General features: G+C 50.1%; 1 protein-coding gene across 1 annotated transcript in view; it reads left to right on the top strand.

Annotated features, from left to right (window-relative positions):
* Window positions 1–18,402, top strand: part of CLEC16A (C-type lectin domain family 16, member A) — a 239,663-nt gene that overhangs the window by 125,841 nt on the left and 95,420 nt on the right. The window contains exon 19 of the mRNA XM_006867243.1: window positions 668–788. Within this exon, the coding sequence (XP_006867305.1) occupies window positions 668–788 (121 nt within the window). The remainder of the gene's footprint in view (window positions 1–667; window positions 789–18,402) is intronic.

The following is an 18,402-nucleotide window of genomic DNA, read 5'->3' as shown; positions in this document are numbered from 1 at the left end:
TGCCCTCAGGACAAGCCTCCCCTCCACCCCTCACCCCGAGGTGCCAGCTGCTTCTGCACAAACTACTGGCTTACTGGGGCTTGGTTCACTGCTGCTTTACTCTCTGGAAAGACCTTGTGCAGGAAGGGTCACCTCACCCCCACGGAGCTGCCTGCCAAGCCTGGGCAGACCCCTGGCCACCAGCATGACCCAATATGGCTCAGGGAGTCTCTCGCTGGCTCTGTACCACCCCTGTTCTTCCCGCACGCACCCTCTCCCTCCCCTCCCACACACACCCTTAGTAGTTGGGATATTAAAATGCTTACCTGTGATACGGATTTCCAGATTCCACACTGAGTTCATTGGAAAAGGCCAACTTCAGCCCTTATTAGAAGCACTTGCCCACCTCTTGAGGTCTCAGTTGCCTTGTCTGTGAAATGGGGCCAAGGCCTGCAGGACGGGGTTGTGAAGGTCACAGGACATGTGGGGAAAGAGCTCCGTTCGGTGAGGTGACCCTAACCTGAGTCTCTGGGCAGCTGAGCACTGGTTTGGGGCCTGGTTCTGAGAACACTGGAACCTCACAACTGGGAGCGGTGGGCTCTGGGGGTCTGCTTTTTTCTCTTGTGACTCAGTGCTGGGAGGCACGTCAGTGGCACGGCACGCAGTCTCACTCTGAACCTCTGTGCAGGCCATCCGGGTGTTCTTCATGCTACGTTCCCTGGCGCTGCAGCTGCGAGGCGAGCCCGAGACCCAGCTGCCACTGACCAGAGAGGAGGATCTGATCAAAACTGACGACGTTTTGGATCTGAGTGAGTGAACCATCTCGCCTGCGACGTGCCTGGGGTTTGGGGGGTCAGCACAAGACCTGCCTTTGATACTGTGGTTGATCTGTGACCATCTGTGACATGTGTGAAGACAGGGTCTGTCTAGGGTCCTACTGGTGGAGCTGGCCCGGAGGTTTGCTCAGAGGGCAGTGAAGGGCGGGCACAGTGCCAGATTCCCTCCCTCCACAGACTTAACTGCGCCAGTTGTCTTGGTTTTGTGGATTAAGGTTTTCTCTCTGGTCCCAGGGATAAAAAGATTCTGCTGGTAAAGAGAAACGTTTGTGAAGCAAACCCTTGACATTTAGATACAGATGAGGCCTGTGAAGGCGAGAGCCCTATGTGCTTTCTTATCACTGCAGCTCTGCATTTCACCACTCTTGGGCTTCCTCCATGTTCTCTCTCCTCAATATCATGGGATGGGATTTGAAGCAGGCAGTGGATGTAAAGACTGCTCCCTGGTGCCTCCCACTCACTCTTCTGCATTGGTGGTTTCTCTCCCCTTCATGTGCTGTGTGGGCTGTTGGCCCACTCCTGAGCAAGATGATTCCCATCTCTCAATGGTCCTGTGGTGGATGAGGACTCTTTGGTTCTAAGAGAGAAAATGCAGTTCAGACTGGTTTAAGGAAAAGGACAGGGGGTTGGGCCAAAGCTGCTGAAAAATCTGGGACTAGCCTGCCTTCAGGCATGGCTGGATCGGCTCCTCAGGCTTTGTTTCCTGGAGGCTGCCCTGCTGCCCCTCAGTATCGCTTCCTGCTTTCTGCCTTCATCCGCAGGAGGGCTCTCCCCAGGTAGCTACAAAGATGGTCATCTGAAGCCACAAGATTTGCTGGGCCCACTGAACAGCTCTAACAGAGAGAACCTCTCTTTCTCAAGAACTTATATAAAAACCCAGAGGAAGACAGTCATTGAACTGACTAGAATGGCCATTAGATTGGGGTCTCGTGTCCAGTCCTGATGCTGGATGGTAGAACCAGTTCCTTCTACACAAAATCACCCTGGTTTGAGACAGGAGGCCACCCTCAGAGGAGAGCCCTAGAGAAGGGATGGATGCTAGACAGATAGAAACAATGGATGGTCATCCTCTGTTGTCCAGGATAAGGACAGCATTGTCCTCCTCTGCCTCTGCCTCATTGTTGTTTTCATCAGCATTTTTATGGTACAATATGAGTTGAGTAGACTGTCAAGTTGATTCTGATTGACCGCAACCCTGTACGGGGTTTCTGAGGAGTAGCCGGTGGGTTTGAACTGCTGACCTTGTAGTTTGCAGTCCAGTGCTTATCATACAGCACCACAACAGGAATAATTTACATGTGGTCAAATTCTCCGAGTGTTAATGTACCATTCAGTGAATTGTGACAAAACAACTCAGTTTCAGCACCTGTGGTCATGGCTGAGAACTCTGAGGGTTGGCTGTGGAGCCGACATCTCTGCCTCACTCCGTATGAGCAGGCCTTAACCCTCCCATGCTGCTCTTTCCGTAGCTGTAAAACAGGGTTGATTTTTCTTACATTACAAGGCTGTTTTGAGGATTGAACAAAATATACGACCGAGCAGTTAAAATAAACCTTTTCGTTTCTGTCAGGTCGATTCCAACTCATGACAAGTGAATTTTCCTAGCTGTAAGTTTTCCAGGCCTTTCTTCAGCTGAGCCATTAGGTGGGCTTGAACTGCCCATTGCTAGGTTAGCAGTTGTTGACAAACCACTGAAATCACCCCGGCTCCTTGAGCAAGCAGACTCCACTCACACACTATGGTCAATATTTTTTTTACAAAAACATCCAACTGGTTGCCATTCAGTTGGCTCTGTCATAGTGACCCTGTGTGTGTCAAAGCAGAACTGGCCTCCACCAGGTATTCATCGGCTGTGATTTTAGAAGTGCCTCGGGGTCACCTCTCACCTCTTTTTGGTGCACTCTGCTGAACACACTCACCTGCTAAGTGATTGGTGTGTCTACAGAGCTTAGTATCCTGCCTGACGCACAGAAGATTCTCAGATAATGGTTAGCATGAGTTGCACCTGCTTGTCTAGCTTCCTTTTCTGGCCTTCTTCTTTCCCTTTCTTGCAAGAACAATAAACCAGCCATGCCCCCTTTGGTCCTTTGGCTTGTGAGAGGTAACCACGGGAATTTCTGCAAGGGTTCATATGGCTCAAGTAGCCTGGAGAGACCCATAAACCTGTCTCTCAAGGAAAGAAAGGGAACCAGTGTAAAGGTGGCCCTTCCATCAGGACATCAAGAACGTGAGCATCTATGAAAGGAAATTAAATTCAATGCTGGGAACTCACGGTCCTCCCCTTCTCCCCCGAGGAACAGCCTACTGAGATAAAGGTTAAAAGTACTTCACTCACCAGTTTTAATTGATTGGCTTGCTAGTTGAGATCATTTAACTGCGCTTTTTGGGGTCACTGGCCATAAGAAAGGAATGGCTGGTTCTCTTTGCCCAGACTGATTGCAAATTCTGTCTTTTGTTAAAGAGGGGGGGGACTCCAGAGAGATACTAGGAATTGGGGATTTTGGAAGTGCATGCTACTAGAATGGAAGTCCTGTGTGATGCTGTAGAATGAGCACTGGATTGCTAACCACAGTGTTGGCAGTTCAAATCCACCAGCTGCTCCTTCACTCTGTACAGGGTCTCTGTGAGTGGGAACTATGTTGATGCTCCCTAACAACAGTACTATAAGGAGTTATACACGTCTGCCTCTTGGCTAGTTTTGATTTTATATTTTAGGAGTTCTTTTGGGGATGATTTTTTTTAATGTTAGAACGTCTTACCTCCCATTTTGGGGGAAAATAATCCTACTTTCCATTTTATAAAAGACCTTTAGTACCTTAAGAAAAAATGTCAAAGGCATCAAAGGGGACCCAAACCAAAAAACCAAACCCCCTGCCACCAAGTTGGTTTGGACTCACCACAGCCCTATAGAACAGAGTGGAAGGGCTGCACAGAATTTCCTACACTGTAAATCTTTATGGGAGCAGACAGCCACATCTGTCTCCCTCCGAATGGCTGGTGAGTTTGAACTACCAACCTTTCCTGTAGCCGCCCAGTGCCCATCCACTGCCTTACCAGGTCTCCCAGCATTCTTACTGACTGAATGATGGCAATTGGATGTGCTTTGAGGCCACGGTACTGAATCTCCCTGCCAGAACTTGGTAAACTTCAATCTAATTTGATATGGTCATGGTCCCACCACCTGAAAGAAATGCCAATGGCAGGCCACAGGAAGGAGGTGACTGTGTTTACTGAGCTAGTCACACTTTGATACGAAACCAGTGTCAAGAGTACCCCAAGAGGCCATCTCACCGAGGGGATGAAAGCAGCAAAGGTCTGGGGCCCAGGTGTGGCAGGTGAGCCCCAAAAGGGCTGCTTCTGCCAAGGAGCCTCTCAGAACAGAAGCAAGCAGACTGCGTACAAAACTAGAGACCTGCTTTGTTTCTCACTGGTGGGAAGAGGGGCCTGGGGTGGAGGTCAGGGAGGACGGAAGATTCAATAAAATAGATTAGAATTACAGAGTAGCCTAATGAATCTCCACATACCCAGCTCTCGACTTCAGTTATTCCCATTTGGCTAAGCTTTATTTCATCTGCTTCACCATCTCTCTTTTTAAAATATTACCACCACCACCACCACCACCCCCAGCCTAGAGTATTTTAAAACAAATGGAAGATATATTAGTTCACCTACAAACACTCATCTCTAACAGATAAGGACTTGGGGGCCACTCTTTCTAATTGAATTGATGGCCACCATTTGGAAACTGTGAGCTGCCCCAGGCCTGACCTTGGGTGGGAGCCAGGTGGGGCAGTCCTTGTGGCTGGGGCCTGTGTGCTGTCTCATGCACCACCTGCCTGACCATCAGAACATGATCTACTTGGGGACCTTGCACTGCGAGGCTCTGTGGCCTCACCTTTCAAATGGCAAAACTGCTCTCTCAGAAGGGAGCGGAGAAGCCCCAATGACATCACGGTGCCAGCGCTGGCTTCATCTGTGTTGTCACTGCTGAATCCATGAAACACGGCCCATAATGCTGCCTCCAAGGGGCTGGCGTTTTCTGCTGGAACCACATTCTGAGGAACATAGCCTGAGATCTTCCAGCTCATCATTCATCTGGCCGTATTTTGGAGGGTAAGAAAGATGCCTCTGGCTGTTTGGGCCCAGAAATGAGTGTTGTACCCATCCTAGGTGGTGAAGCCCCCTCACCTCAGTGGAGGCTGAGGTTGGATCTCTCACTGAGGTTTAGAGATAATTCACTTACCAGGGGCCTGGGAGGTGCCCGGTGTAACAGAGAACAGTCACTTTCAGACCTTGGGAACACACAGCCCAGTAAGAAGGTCACTGAAAACTAATGGGAATAGAGTTGCCAACTTTTCATTTTAGCAACTTATTATCGTTAAGTGCCGTTGAGTCAATTCCTATACATAACTTCCGAGGAGCAGCTGGTGGGTTTGAACTGCTGACATTACAGTTAGCAGTCCAGTGCTGATTCTGCAGGCATTCACTTAACTATCATCTCATTGAAGAGCAGGGCATTGTTAATAACAAGGTGGGTAGGACGGGCATCACTTCAGAATGAGGGGCGATCTCCCCAAAGAAACCACGAGTAACTGTTTGTCACATGCTGTTTTTCCATGAGGTGTCCCCTGGACTGCAAGGTCGGCAGTTCAAGCTCACCAGCCACTCCTTGGAAACCGTATGCAAAGTCGCTATGGGTCAGAACCGACTCGATGACACACAGCTTCAAAAGAAAACTCAAGTGCAGACCATTTACAAGGGGGAAACCAGTGTCCTCAGAGCACTGACCTCAGTGGAGCACAGATCAATGTCGCATGTCCCCGAGAGCAGAGAACAGAGGCTGCATATTCAAAGCAAAGGTCCTGTGGCTGATGGGAGTTCAGGAACTTGAGAGACAGCAGTGTGGCTGGAGGGCAGGCAGGGTGAGAGGTGGAAAGGGTAGAGTTGTTGTTGTTGTTGTGTGCCGTGGAGTCAGGTCCGACTCATAGCAACCCTATACAGGGTTTCCAAGGCAGTAAATCTTTACGGGAGAAGAAAGCCTCATCTTTCTCCTGCGGAAAGGGTGGAGAGGCAGGCCTAAAGAGGATGGCTTAGGCTAACTCTTTGAGCCTTGGAGATAGGTCAAGGATTTGACATTTTAGCTTAAAAACAGTTGTTGTTATTAAGTGCTATTGGGTCGGTTCCAACTCATAGCAACCCTGTATAGCGTTTCCAAGCCTTTAAATCTTTGCGGGAGCAGAAAGCCTCATCTCTCTGCTGAGGAGTGGCTGGCAAACTCAAACTGTACTCCCTAAGAGCAGTAGAAGAATTTTCAACAGGTAACGGGACTGGCCCTGTGTATCCCTGGGCCCTGTCCAGCCTCAGTGTTTAGGCAGACATGTTCCCACCTCAGGGACTGTCCCCACGGCTTGCTTCCTCCAGGTCTTTGTGCATATGTCAGGGATTCAGTGAGACCAACCCTGTAGTGCTGTGCCCCAGCCCCATGTGCTGTTCCATTCCTTTATTGTCCGCAGTACTCAGAACCGTCTGACGTATAGTAAATTGTACCGTCATCAGCTTGTCTACGCACACCCCATGGAAGCTATGTGAAGGCAGTTAGCCTGGATCAACAGGAACCTAAACTGGGGTGAATGAACATCTCATTTCAGACCACGGCCATCAGAGTCACCTGGGACACTGGTTAAAAATGCAGTTGTCTGGAACCATCTCCCCTTGAACGTCCTAAACTGTGCTGTCTGGGTCCAGACATTTACTGTGCAGAACCATGCAGTTCTAAGGCCCACAAAGGTTCCTCTCTGTGGAGCCCTGCCTGAAAAGGGCACTTGACCTCCCGCCTGTCCTCAGGAAAGGGGCTTCCCTGATCACAGGCCCCTGTGCCTTGAGCGAGGAGGCAGCTGGAGGCAGTCTGCCCACTGTGGCCCCTGCAAGGCCCAGGGAAGCTGTGTGAGTCACCCAGTTTATACTGCAAAGTCTCCATCCGCACTTGGGCTCTAGCCCAAGTTCTCCTCTGTCATCCAGTCCTTGTGCAGTGCTCCGCCAGGTGCCCCCGGTTCCTAGCTTGCTTGCGCTTGCCCTTTAGCTGAAGTGGAGGCTCCCAGAGAGCCACTTCTCACCATAGGATCTTGATGTTCCCCCAAGTCCACAAGATTGTGAGCTCATTGATTGATTTCTCATGCATGGTTAGCAGTCGCTTTGTGGTCCTGTTTGTTCTGGAAAATTCTCTGTCATGGTCATATGCTTCATCCTAGTGAACAGATACTACAGAAGACATATCTCAATGAAGGCAGAGAGGTAACCTGGACTTCTGAAAACTGTCAGGGAATACGAGAGAAGGGCTGCTTTCAATGACTGAGACGCCAGAGGTCTGACAGCAGGGAACCTGGAGCAGACCTCAGACTGAGGGAGAACGTAGCCATAAGGGTGTGTTTAAGGGGTAACTGCGGGAATTTGTCTATGGATTATAACCGGATAATATGATTGAGGTCGATGGTACGTTTCTTGGGTATGATGAGGGCATTGTGGTTCTGTGGGAAGTACATCCTGATTGTGCAGGGGTCAAGGGTCACAGCACCTGCAACTCTGGAATAATTTTGAAAATAAAAATATGTGTGTATATAAGAAAGAAAAAGCAAATGCAACCAAATGTGAATAACCTGTGATGAATCTAGGTGAACGGTATCTGTTTGCCTCTCACGCTGTGTTTTAAACCTTGCTGGACGTGTGGTGTTTTTCAAAACAAAGCTTGAGGGAGCGACAGGAGAGAGATGGAATCCTTGGAAATCCAAAGTTTAATTAATTGTGTGTATGTGTGTTTGTATGTAATGAATGTTTAGCACCCCAGAGCCCTGGACTCAGCAGGCCTGAATGAGAATCCCAGTGGTGGGACATTTGGCAAAAGTGTTAGCAAATCTCTGACCTTTCTTTCTCATCCCCAAATTGGGGACTGCAGTGCCTGCTTCCAAATGATTCTGTGGGTGAAAAGCAAAACGCCATCACTAATGCGTAGCATGCCCCTCGACCTGCCGAGGCTTTCAGAAGAAACCGCCCCTCACAGCCATCCTCTCAGCTACCCGCTGGGCACTGAAGGATCTGTTTTCTCCTTAGGAGGTTCTCCACAGGCAGGTGGGCAGCATTGTGATACAGCCCAGGCCCACCACTGAGGTATCGAAGCTGGAGGAGGCCACACGAGCTTGCTAATTAAAAGGTCTGTTTCTTGGAAAGATGACTTTCAGGAAACTGGGGGCCTGCTGATGGGAGCAGAACCGAAACCCTCAGAGGAGGCTGATTCACCTCCAAATGGCTCCTTGGGGAGCTCATTCCCAAGTTGAGCATAGAACCTCGGAGAAGTGTGTCCCAGTTGACCATCGAAGGGGATGAATGTTGAGAAGGTGACATCCGAGAGGCCAGTACGCACATGGCATCAGAAACATCAAAACGCATATTTTGTGTGTGACGTTTTGGCTTATCAGCCAGGATCGTCCCCCCACCCAACCCAACCCCAGCCCCACTGCTGTCTTTAAAGGGAATGGGGTCTCACACTGGGTCTCTTTCCATGGAGACGGGAGTTGTGTGGTGAGTGCCTAGTGGCCACTCACCCTGACGGTCACCCAACCTGCCTCCTCAGAGTCACTCCTGACCCCTCACTCCCGCCACCATCACAGGCCACAGCCAGCCCACCTCTGCAGTTCAGCCCTGCCCAGTCCCGGCTCTTCATACCATGACATGCTACATGCTAGCCCACTCCGCAGCCTTCCTCACACCAGTGGGTGTCCCCTGCTGCCCCATATTCAAAGACACATCAGAGTCCCTGGGTGGTGCAAATGGCTAAACACTTGACTCCTGGCCTAAATGTTGGCATTTCAGACCCACCCAGAGAACCTGGAAGAAAGGTCTGGCTCTCTGCTTCTGAAAGGATTAACCCTTGAGAACTCTGGAGCAATTCGACTCTACACACGGAATCGCCCCGAGTCAGAGTCGACCACATCTCTGTACTCCTTGGCCACCTCTGCTACCCCCCCTGCACCCAGCCTTCAGGCCTCCCCTCTAGGGCTTTGTCCAGGCTGTCCCTCTGCCTGATGTGTCCTTTTGAGCCCCTCCCCCCCACTGGTTAGGTGACGCCCCCACTCTCCTCCTCCTGCACCTCTCAAATGTGCACGGACCACTTCATCCTCACTTCATCTCCTCATACCTCCTGCCTGTTGGGCTGAACCACTGCAGCCTGAGCATTCCATTCGCTTGAATGAGCCACACACCCCACCCCCTCCAGCAGTCACTGACAAGCAGGCGGCGCTTCCCAGTGTTGTTGTGAGACTGAGGTGAGAGAGTGACTCTGTTGTGCCTTTGTTATGGCTGCAGACTGTTTCTAATGAAATAGACCAAACAGCTTCAGCTCACCTTGGTGTTTCTTCAAAATAGAGACTGTTTTTATTTCAACAGTGAGTGACCCCAAATAACCTCTGTAAACACTAAAATGCCAGTGCCTCCATACTGCCTTATTTTTTGGAACCCCTTTGAAACTAGGACCCCTGAACTTGACTGAGCAGGAAAAAAGATGTTGAATTCAACCCCAAACTCTCTGAGGGGCCCGCAGCCACAGAATTCACAGCATTTCCCCTTCTCTGTGAATGAGATACCTCCTCCATTTGTTTGATGAATAATCCTGCTGGCCCTTTTTCAGAAATGAAGTCGAAATACGGAGAAATGAAATTTGCGTCTTATAAACTGACTGGAAATGTGATTATAATACAGCTGTCAGTTTTGTTCAAGTGGACAATTTTTAAGCAAATCCAATTGCAGCGGCATTTGGTTCTTCCAAAGCAAGGGTGATGTAGCTGTTTCCTGAGTATTGATTATTTGATTGGTACCTGTCTGCTGGACCTATTTTTTTCTTTCTTTCTTTCTCAGTAGCATTCATTGATGTGGTTTAATGTATATTCCTGTAATCTTTCCTTGTTATATAAACTTTACAGTCATAATTGAGCTACATTAGAGAGACGTGACCTGCTGACATCACAAGGTCACCTAATGGCAGTGCCCTTGTTTGTTGGTTTATAGACTGAAGTAGTCCTAGGCCAGTTCTTCTGAAGAGCCAGGCAGTATTTCTCTTCCTTTGCAGGACAGTATTTCTAGTGTATCCCAACCGACGCTCATCTATCAGCTTGTCGTACTGTGGCGGCTTGTGTGGTGCTGTGTGATGCTGGAAGCTATTGCAACATTGGTTCAAATACCAGCAGGGTCACCCACGGTGGACAGGTTTCAGAGAGCTACCAGACTAAGACAGACAAGTAAGAAGGACTAGATGGTCCATCTCTGAGGGGTTTGCCTCTGGAAACCTTATGAGTAGCAGTGGAACCCTGTCTTGATGTAGTACCAGAAAATGAACCCCTCAGGTTGGAAAGCATTCAGAGTCCATCTGGGGAAGAGCTGCCACAATGCCTGTAACCATGAGCTCAATCCTAACCGTGTGAGGATGGCGCAGGACTGGGCGCTGTTTGTATCTGCTGTACAGAGTTGGAACCGACTCAACAGCACTTAACAACATAATGCTTTGGGAAATGAGGCATTTGAGCAGCAGTGCCTTTGCTTCACTGCCCATTAATGTTAGTATTTCTGCAGAATACAGTCTGCACATCAAATGTTTTTCCTCCAAGTCCCAGTCCTTCCCATGCATTTGAAAATGGGTCCACAGTTTTGACTGCTCCAGTCAGAGGGGACCTGGTGGCTTTAATGTGTTCAGGATGTAGTGCCTTTGGAGGCCTGTTCTGGCCCTCAGGAAGTGGATGGGTTCTGGATACGGCTGCTTCTCTGGGCAACCAGAGCACAGAGCTGTGGCATGCTTCTTCATCCCGAGAAACCACAGAGCTCCTAGTCTGTAAAGCAGAGATTTGGCAGGCTATTTGGAAGACCCTGGAGAGTTGGGTGGGCACAGTGCCTGGCATGACCCCCCAGGGCCCAGTCAGCATTGACTGATAAACATCTCAAACTGAGAATGGTAAAAACTCAGCGGAGGGGGTTTTATGCAGGCCTGCTCCTCCCCCAGTCTTCCCCATCTCAGATGGTAATCTGGCCCCTCCAGCTGCCGGGCCACAAACCTTGGGGTATCCTTGTCTCCTCTCTTTCTCTCATCCATGCAAGAACACTGTCAGTAAATCCTGCCCACTCAGGCTGCAGAGGACATCCAAACCTGTCCTCCCTCACCAGACTCCAGACTCCAGAAGCCGCTCTCTGGCTAGGCTGCCGCTTCCTCGCTGCCCTTTCTGTACCAGTAGCAAGTGGCGTCCTTGTATCGTGTTTGCCAGACCCCTCCCACAGCCCTGCATACACACACACACACACACACATACACACTCACACACTCACACACATGCTACTCCTCTTTACCTCTCTCTGGTCATGTAGAAAAGACTGACTGACTGTCATACTCTTCAGGTAGCTACCCTGAGAGTGACTTCCCAGTCCCCCACTTCCTCACTGTGCTGTTGATTTAGCCCCTACCACCACATCTGGCCACCTGAGGAAACTGGAATTCTGCGAGGAGTGGGTTGACAGTTAATGGTGACTTTTAAGATATCCCTGGCCCCACCTACTTGGTGAGGCTGTCTGGGGCCTTGCCCACACAGGACTCTGAGGAACAGGACTCACCACACGCCCACTACCCCTTCCTAGCCTGGCCCCAGATCAGAGGCAAGTGAGGTGACACAGGATCCCCGGGGATGGCTCAGGTCTCCACAGGGGGCAGGCTTGGCTTCTGACCCTAATATCTTATCAACCACAGAACACCCAAAACAAATCTTGGCGGGGAGGGAGGGCTGAACCCCAGGCAGACGATAACATGACCTTCAGTAGAGCTCAGTGAGGAGAACACCTCCCCCAACTCAGTCAGGAGAACGACCCCCTCCCAGCTCTCAGTCAGGAGAATACCTCCTCCACCCTCCCACCCTCCAGCTCTCAATTACAGTAAAGACCCCCTTCCCAGCTCTTAAGAGAATGCCTACCTGCTAGCTCTCAGTCAGGAGAATACACCCCTCCCCAACTCTGAGTCAGAAGTACAACTGCTCCCACCCCAGAACTCACAGTCAGAATCAGTGAGGCCCCCAGAGCAAAGCACAGACCCCCATCTCCCCTGCAGACTCAGTGTTGCATGTCTCATCACTCTGCCCCCTCCCCTCTTCTGTACGTTAACCATCCGTATGATAGGCCTCTATGTGAAAAATTCCAAGCCAGATGCTAGTTAGTCTCCTCTGATTCACAGGGGCCACAAGAGAATTGTGTTCCGTAGCATTTGCAATGGTGGATATTTCAGATGTAGGTCACCAGGACTTTCTTCAAAGGTACCTGTAGGTGGACTCTAACCTCTGTCCTTTTGGTTAGCCACTGAAAGCATTAACCATTTACACCTTACCCCTGAGTCTCTGAAGCCTTGGGCAGCTTGTTAGAGACAGAAGGTCCTCAGAGGTGGCTATGCCCCCGAGGACCCTCCCCACAGCTGTACAGTTGACACAGGCAGGGCTGGAAGGACCCTGTGGAGTAATGTCACCTACAGCACTAATAAATACCCAGATGTCTACCCTTCCTTCTCCTGATCCACCTGGGCCAGGCAAGTCCTGGAAACGGCCAGTTCTGACACATATATTTGCAATGGAAAACTAACCCTTTGTGCCACATCTTTCCCTCAGACTAGTTAAGGTACCACGTTTCCTGTGGATATAGGTTCAAGGTGAGCTCACCCTGGCTTTCCTCTCCCTGCCAAGTCTTCCTGTAGAAAAGTCCCATGCAACGTCCTGATTTTTCAATCTGGTGTATCCACATTATCTTTCACATTCATCTGTCTTTTATCGCTCATACCCAGGCCTTCGCATTTATTCTGTGCTTTGCATTTCTCTAAATGCAGTCGGGGGTTTTCCAGAGATGTGCAAAGCCAGGAAATATGCATATCATTTAAATGACTCCGGTTAACCTTTAGCCTTTAACTGGTTGCTCATAAAGCTCTCGCCTCTCTTACTGTGATGGTTTGCATTCTCCAGAGCAGCAAAATTGGTGAAGCCTTCCAGCTTTCATTGTGGCTGGGCCCCTTCCCTTTGTTGCCCCGACTCCAGTACCCCCCGGACCAGACTCTCATAAGGGAAGCTGGAGGTGGAAATGTGAGTCCCAAGCCGTGACTAGCAAAAGCTACATTTACGCAGCCCTTGTAGCTGCTCCCTGAGGTCTCTTGCGGTCCTGGCTTCTGCATTATCTGTTGTATAGGGCAGTCATGATAACAGATACCATCCCTCAAGCCCTCTCCTCAGGCAAGGCACTGGCAGAGTAGATTCCACTATTATGCCCATTTTACAGATGAAGCCGAAGCACAGTGAAGTTCAAGAACTTACCCAAGGTCGTCATCTGCCAGGAAATAGAGGAGCCAGTATGCACATGGAAGATTCTGACTCTAGAACTTGTACACTGGCCTGTAGGCTCGCAGCCCTCTGTTCATTCGCTCATTCATGTATCCATCTGTCCCTCTCCCCACCCACCCAACTTCCCATCCATCCATCCACCACTCCACACACCCATCCTTTAGTGGTGCTGTGGGTAAAGCACTGGACCACAAGGCTGGCAGTTCAAACTCACCAGCTGCTCCTTGGACACCTTGTTCTGGGTCACTGTGAGTCGGAACCAACTTCCCAGGAGCCGACAAGAGGGTGGGGCTTTCCTGTGGCCACTTCTGGCCAGGAGGAATTCTCATCAGAAACCTCAGTTAGGTTTTGCAGGGGCTCTTTCTCTAGAAGAGGACTGGAGAATGCCTTGCAGTCTTTAACTGGGCTGCTGCTGAATGTTGCTGCTTGACACCAGTGGTGGTGGGATTCTGAAGTCACATAAATGGTGGTTTGCTGGCCATTGTTGACCATGATAGAAAAACTTCCCTGGTTCAGGTCTTCAATGTATGTATGAGAATTGAGGTTCTGCAAATGCCTCCCTCAATTCTGACAGCTTTGTTAAAAGCAAACCCATAGTATCCTAGACCCCCTGTGTGTGTATTGATGTTGAACATGTGTTTGGGTGTATATTTGTTGATGCATGTTTATTAGCTACTGCACACATGTGCGTGCGTGTGTGTGTGTGCGTGCATGTGCATACTCCCGTAACAGGAGATCACTGTAACTTGCTTTATAGAAATCCAGCCCTTCCATTTACCATTAACTCAGCTCTCAGAGGCCAGGGACCGACCATAGGACTCACGGGTGATGGCTGCTTCCCCTTGGATGGAAAATTAGGTGCTTGGAGCATGTTTTTCAAATGTGCATATTTGCTGGTGAGCCCGACTCCTTATTTTGCTGTGTGCACAGGTCTGAGCGTAGCTGCAGGAGACTGCGTTCAGGACTGGAAGTTGCTGGGGTTAGAGTGTGGGCAGCCCAATTAGAGGGGATGTAGGGCTCTTCAACAGAGTCAGCAAATCTTTGGATTTACCCTTCTGGCCCCAGCCCCCCACAGCACAACACCCCTGGAGAGCCCAGTCAAAGCCTCTGAGAAGTCCTATAGCCACAAAGTCAGCCAAACAGGTGGGGCAGTCAGCTCTGCCCAACAGCAAAAGCTCATGGTGTGCTGGATTCTACCTAAGGGTCATGTGTGGAGCACCCCAGTAGGAAGGGCCAAGCCAGCCTCTGACTCCAGGTCCACTCAGCTCCCGAGTCTAAACTCTGAGCTGCATAGCCCAGCCCAGCACCACTCACCCTGTCAGCTCTGAAATCTTGTCCTTCCTCAGTGCACGCGATCCTGAAAAGACAAAACGCATTGCTGTCGAGTTGATTCTGACTCATATCAACCCTATAGGACAGGATAGAGCTGCCCCATAAGGTTTCCAAACTGTAAATCTTTACAGAAGCTGACTGCCTCGTCTTTCTCACACAGAGAGGCTGTGGGTTCCAGCTACCGACCTTGCTATTCGCAGCTGAATCCAATCCCCTCTCCCCAGCAATTCCCTTAACACTGATCTGGGTTTAAAGGGCAAGGGCCCAGAATAAGCCTACTGCCCTCTGCCTTAGCCACAGCCCACCCTACAGAGCCCCTCTGTCCACAGCAAATGTAGGGCTGTCTAAGGGTGAATGCATCATGGATTCATCAGGTGAAGAGGGCAGGGCCATTTAATCACTCCCCCACAATGGGAACCTGTGGTGGGCTTTGACGATTTGTCAAGAATATTAGGGGCTAGGTTACAGGCTCATCCAACTTCAGTTCTCCCCACTTTCACCCACATCCACTTTTCTCTGTTCATCAGCAGACTTGAGGCCCAATCCCTGCCAGGGCTCTCAACCTCCTCCCCTGACCAATATATTATCCAACTCAGGGACCCACCGCCCATCCCTCTACTGGGGCTGACCCCTCTGCCTGGAATGCTCACTTCCCAGCAAAACACTTCCGGGCCTCAGCTTGATGCCTTTGCACAGCATCTGTAATGTTCTAGTTCTGTTTTGTGTGTGTGTTTGATGAATGTCGTTACTAAGGTGCTTATGAGCAGAAACTCTGACTGTTCTATTCACAGTTGCATCCCAGAGCTGACAGCATTGTAGGAGCTCAGAGAGATTGGCCAGATGTGAATGCACAGAAAAGAGGCGGGAGTGAGGAGCCCGGCCTTCGTCTTGGCAAACAGGCCGTGTTCAGGGCCCACTGGTGTACTTGACAAACATCTGACCTTCTTCCCTGCTTTTGCTGGGTCTTTCTCCTCACTGGGATGTTGGAATGAGATCAAGACGTCACTCGAGGGTCCAGCATTCGTTTTCTGAACTCGCCCTAGTTGCATGAGTCATCTCCGACAAGCAGGGATGCACTTTTTAAAACTCTAAAGGTCAACCAGGATGTCAAAATATCTAGCAAATCATGCTGCGTTCTACCTGCCCCCCTTCCCTTGAAAAGTCTGCCCTTGTTCAGCTCCCCTTGAAGAAGCTGCTTGGGAAGACGCCACCCAGACCAAGACGGTGATTACCTCGAGGAAAATTAATGTCGTGCCATCAATCCTGAAGGCACAAAGGGCCCACAGCCAGATGGCTGCGTGCTGGTTGGAATGATGCGGGGTGGTATTCTGCTGGGGGTCTCTCGTTTGGGGAGGCCTCTGTTTCAGCCCATGTATAAATCAGTGCAGAGCAAATGGGGGTCCTTCTGGAGATGGAGAAAGGGAGCCAGCTCCAAAGCCCCTTCTCCCCAACATCTCTCACCTCCCTGACCCCCCTTCTCAGCTGGATCAAGCTCAGGACTCGTGTGGGGACTGTCTGCAAAGCCACGTTTGCATTTCCCGGAGGACCGTATAAAGGGCTTCCTAGTCTGGCTGGCAGCGGAGCGGTTGACCCATTTTCACTCTGCAAGCCTTAATTGGGTGGTCAGAGGGCACATCTGTGGCTTGTAAAAAACAAGAGTCCCATTTTTAGAGAAGGAGGAGAGTCTGGGAGTAGCATAGGGTGGTAACAACAGGCAGGCACATGGGGACCGCATCCCAGCCTTGTCACTCTGGTAAGGCCATGTTTGAACTTCTCATCTTTCCAGGTCTGTCTATTCAACTGTGTTGTTGTTGTTAAGTGCCGTTGAGTCGGTTCTGACCCATAGTGACCCTGTATAAGGTTTCCGAGGAGCAGCTGGTGAGTTTGAAGTGCTAACCTTGTTGGTCAGCGCTACACCAGGGATAATCAGACTCACACCCAGGCTTGTGCAGATTGGGTCACCTGGTGTAGAAGCAGGTCCAGTGGGCCAAGGTCTGGCAGGTGGCATTTCTGTCCTCTTGTGTCTGTCTTCTCTGAGTGACTCCTCCTCACTGTCGGGGGCTGGGGGGAGGCGGGGAACAGCCCCGATCCAGACGGTGAGTGCGTGTCAGGCTGTGCCGCAGTAACAAAACCTTGGCTACACATCCACATGCATCTCAGGAGCCATCGTGTAGCTGCACTCTTGGATGCCCATGCATCCTTGGTCACCATGAAAGAGCTGCAGCCCAAAGGGACACAGTTGGGGTGGGGTGGGGTGCTAGAGTGGCTTTGGAGGACAATGAAGATCGCAGCTGCATATAGGGGATTGTACCTCCTCTGCCTGCCAGCCCCTGGGAAACCTTCCATCAGCAGTGGGAATATGGGGCTTAGGGACCAGGACCATCCCAAGCCAGAGAGAAATCTGAGGAACTAAAACTGAGGGAGGAGCAAACAATGAAACCAAAAGGGAATGGAAGGGGTTCAATGAGTTACGTAGGCCTTGCCCAACTTCAAATAGGCAACTGCTGGGCTGGATTCCGGCAAGACGGGGAATGACCCAGAGCCTCACTTGTTCCCACTTACCATCTTTGTGACCATGGCTGAGTGATTTAGCCTCATCTGTCAAATAGAGATAGGAGCCATTGTCTCCTGACTTTAGGATGGTTGCTACCACTCGCCTACCACTCTTCTCATATGTACTGTGGTGACTTGCATGTTGCTGTGATGCCGGCAGTTAGGCCATCAGTATTTTAAACGCCAGCAGGGTTAGCCTGGTGGACCGGTCTCAGCTGAGCTTCCAGACAAGACAGATTAGGAAGTAGGAGAGACTGACTGCTTCTGAATGTTTCACCACTGAAAACCTTATGAATAGCATTGGAACACTGTCAGCACCAGCGTATTGAATACTGAAACATGATGAAGAGCACCAGAATTTTGTATGAATGAGGAAGACTGTAGAAGAATTGATGCATTTGAATTATTTTTCTGAAGAAGAGTATTAAAAAGTACCATAGACGTCCCAGAAGAACAAATGATTTGTGTTAGAAGAAGTACAGCAGAATGCTCTTTAGAAGCCAGGATGGCGAGACTTCATCTCTTCTAACTTCAGACATGTTATTAGGAGGGACCAGTCCCTGGAGAAGGACATCATACATACTCGGTCCCAACGAGATGGATTGGTACAGTGATAACAGCATTGGGCTGTTGCATAGCAACAATTAAGAGGTTGGCGCAGAACAGGGCAGTGTTTCCTTGTGTTGTGCACAGACAGGGTTGCTATGAGTCGGAACCAACTCGACAACACTGAACAAAACCAATAACAACCTGGGGTTGTTGAGGGGGCCCTGGTGGCACAGTGGGTAAGCACTGGGCTTCTGACTGTGAGGTTGGCGGTTCAAATCCACCAGCTGCTCCAAGGGAGAAAGATTTACAGCCTCGGAAACCCCTGGGAGTCGGAATTGACATAATGGCAGGGGGTTTATGGAACTGTTAGGAAGGTGCAGTATGATAATCTATGCTGTTTTACAGTACTTCTTTCGTATACCACAAGGCCTAGAGAAATGTTGGTTGTTGTTATTCATTTATGTTCATTTACAGAAAATTACCCTGTTACTCAGTGCGGACTGTGGGGGTGTGGGGGTGGGACCATTGTACAGCGCTACCTGAAGGAAATTTCTAGGAGTGCCTGAGGGCCTGGGGTAGTCAGAACCTCCTCTCACCCCTCCCACCTCTGCGGCCCTTCTCACTCCCCCAAGCTCAAGTTCACTCCCTCTCCACTGAGGCTCTTCTGTGAACAGTTACCCCTACTCCCTACCTTTGGGGTGTTTATAATGCCTCCAAACTAACTGTGTCATTATCTACGTCCTATTTTTCTTAGACTC

This window comes from Chrysochloris asiatica, unplaced genomic scaffold (assembly GCF_000296735.1).
Source record: "Chrysochloris asiatica unplaced genomic scaffold, ChrAsi1.0 scaffold00102, whole genome shotgun sequence".
NCBI classification, from domain to species: domain Eukaryota; kingdom Metazoa; phylum Chordata; class Mammalia; order Afrosoricida; family Chrysochloridae; genus Chrysochloris; species Chrysochloris asiatica.
This window is presented reverse-complemented; position numbering and strand designations above follow the sequence as displayed.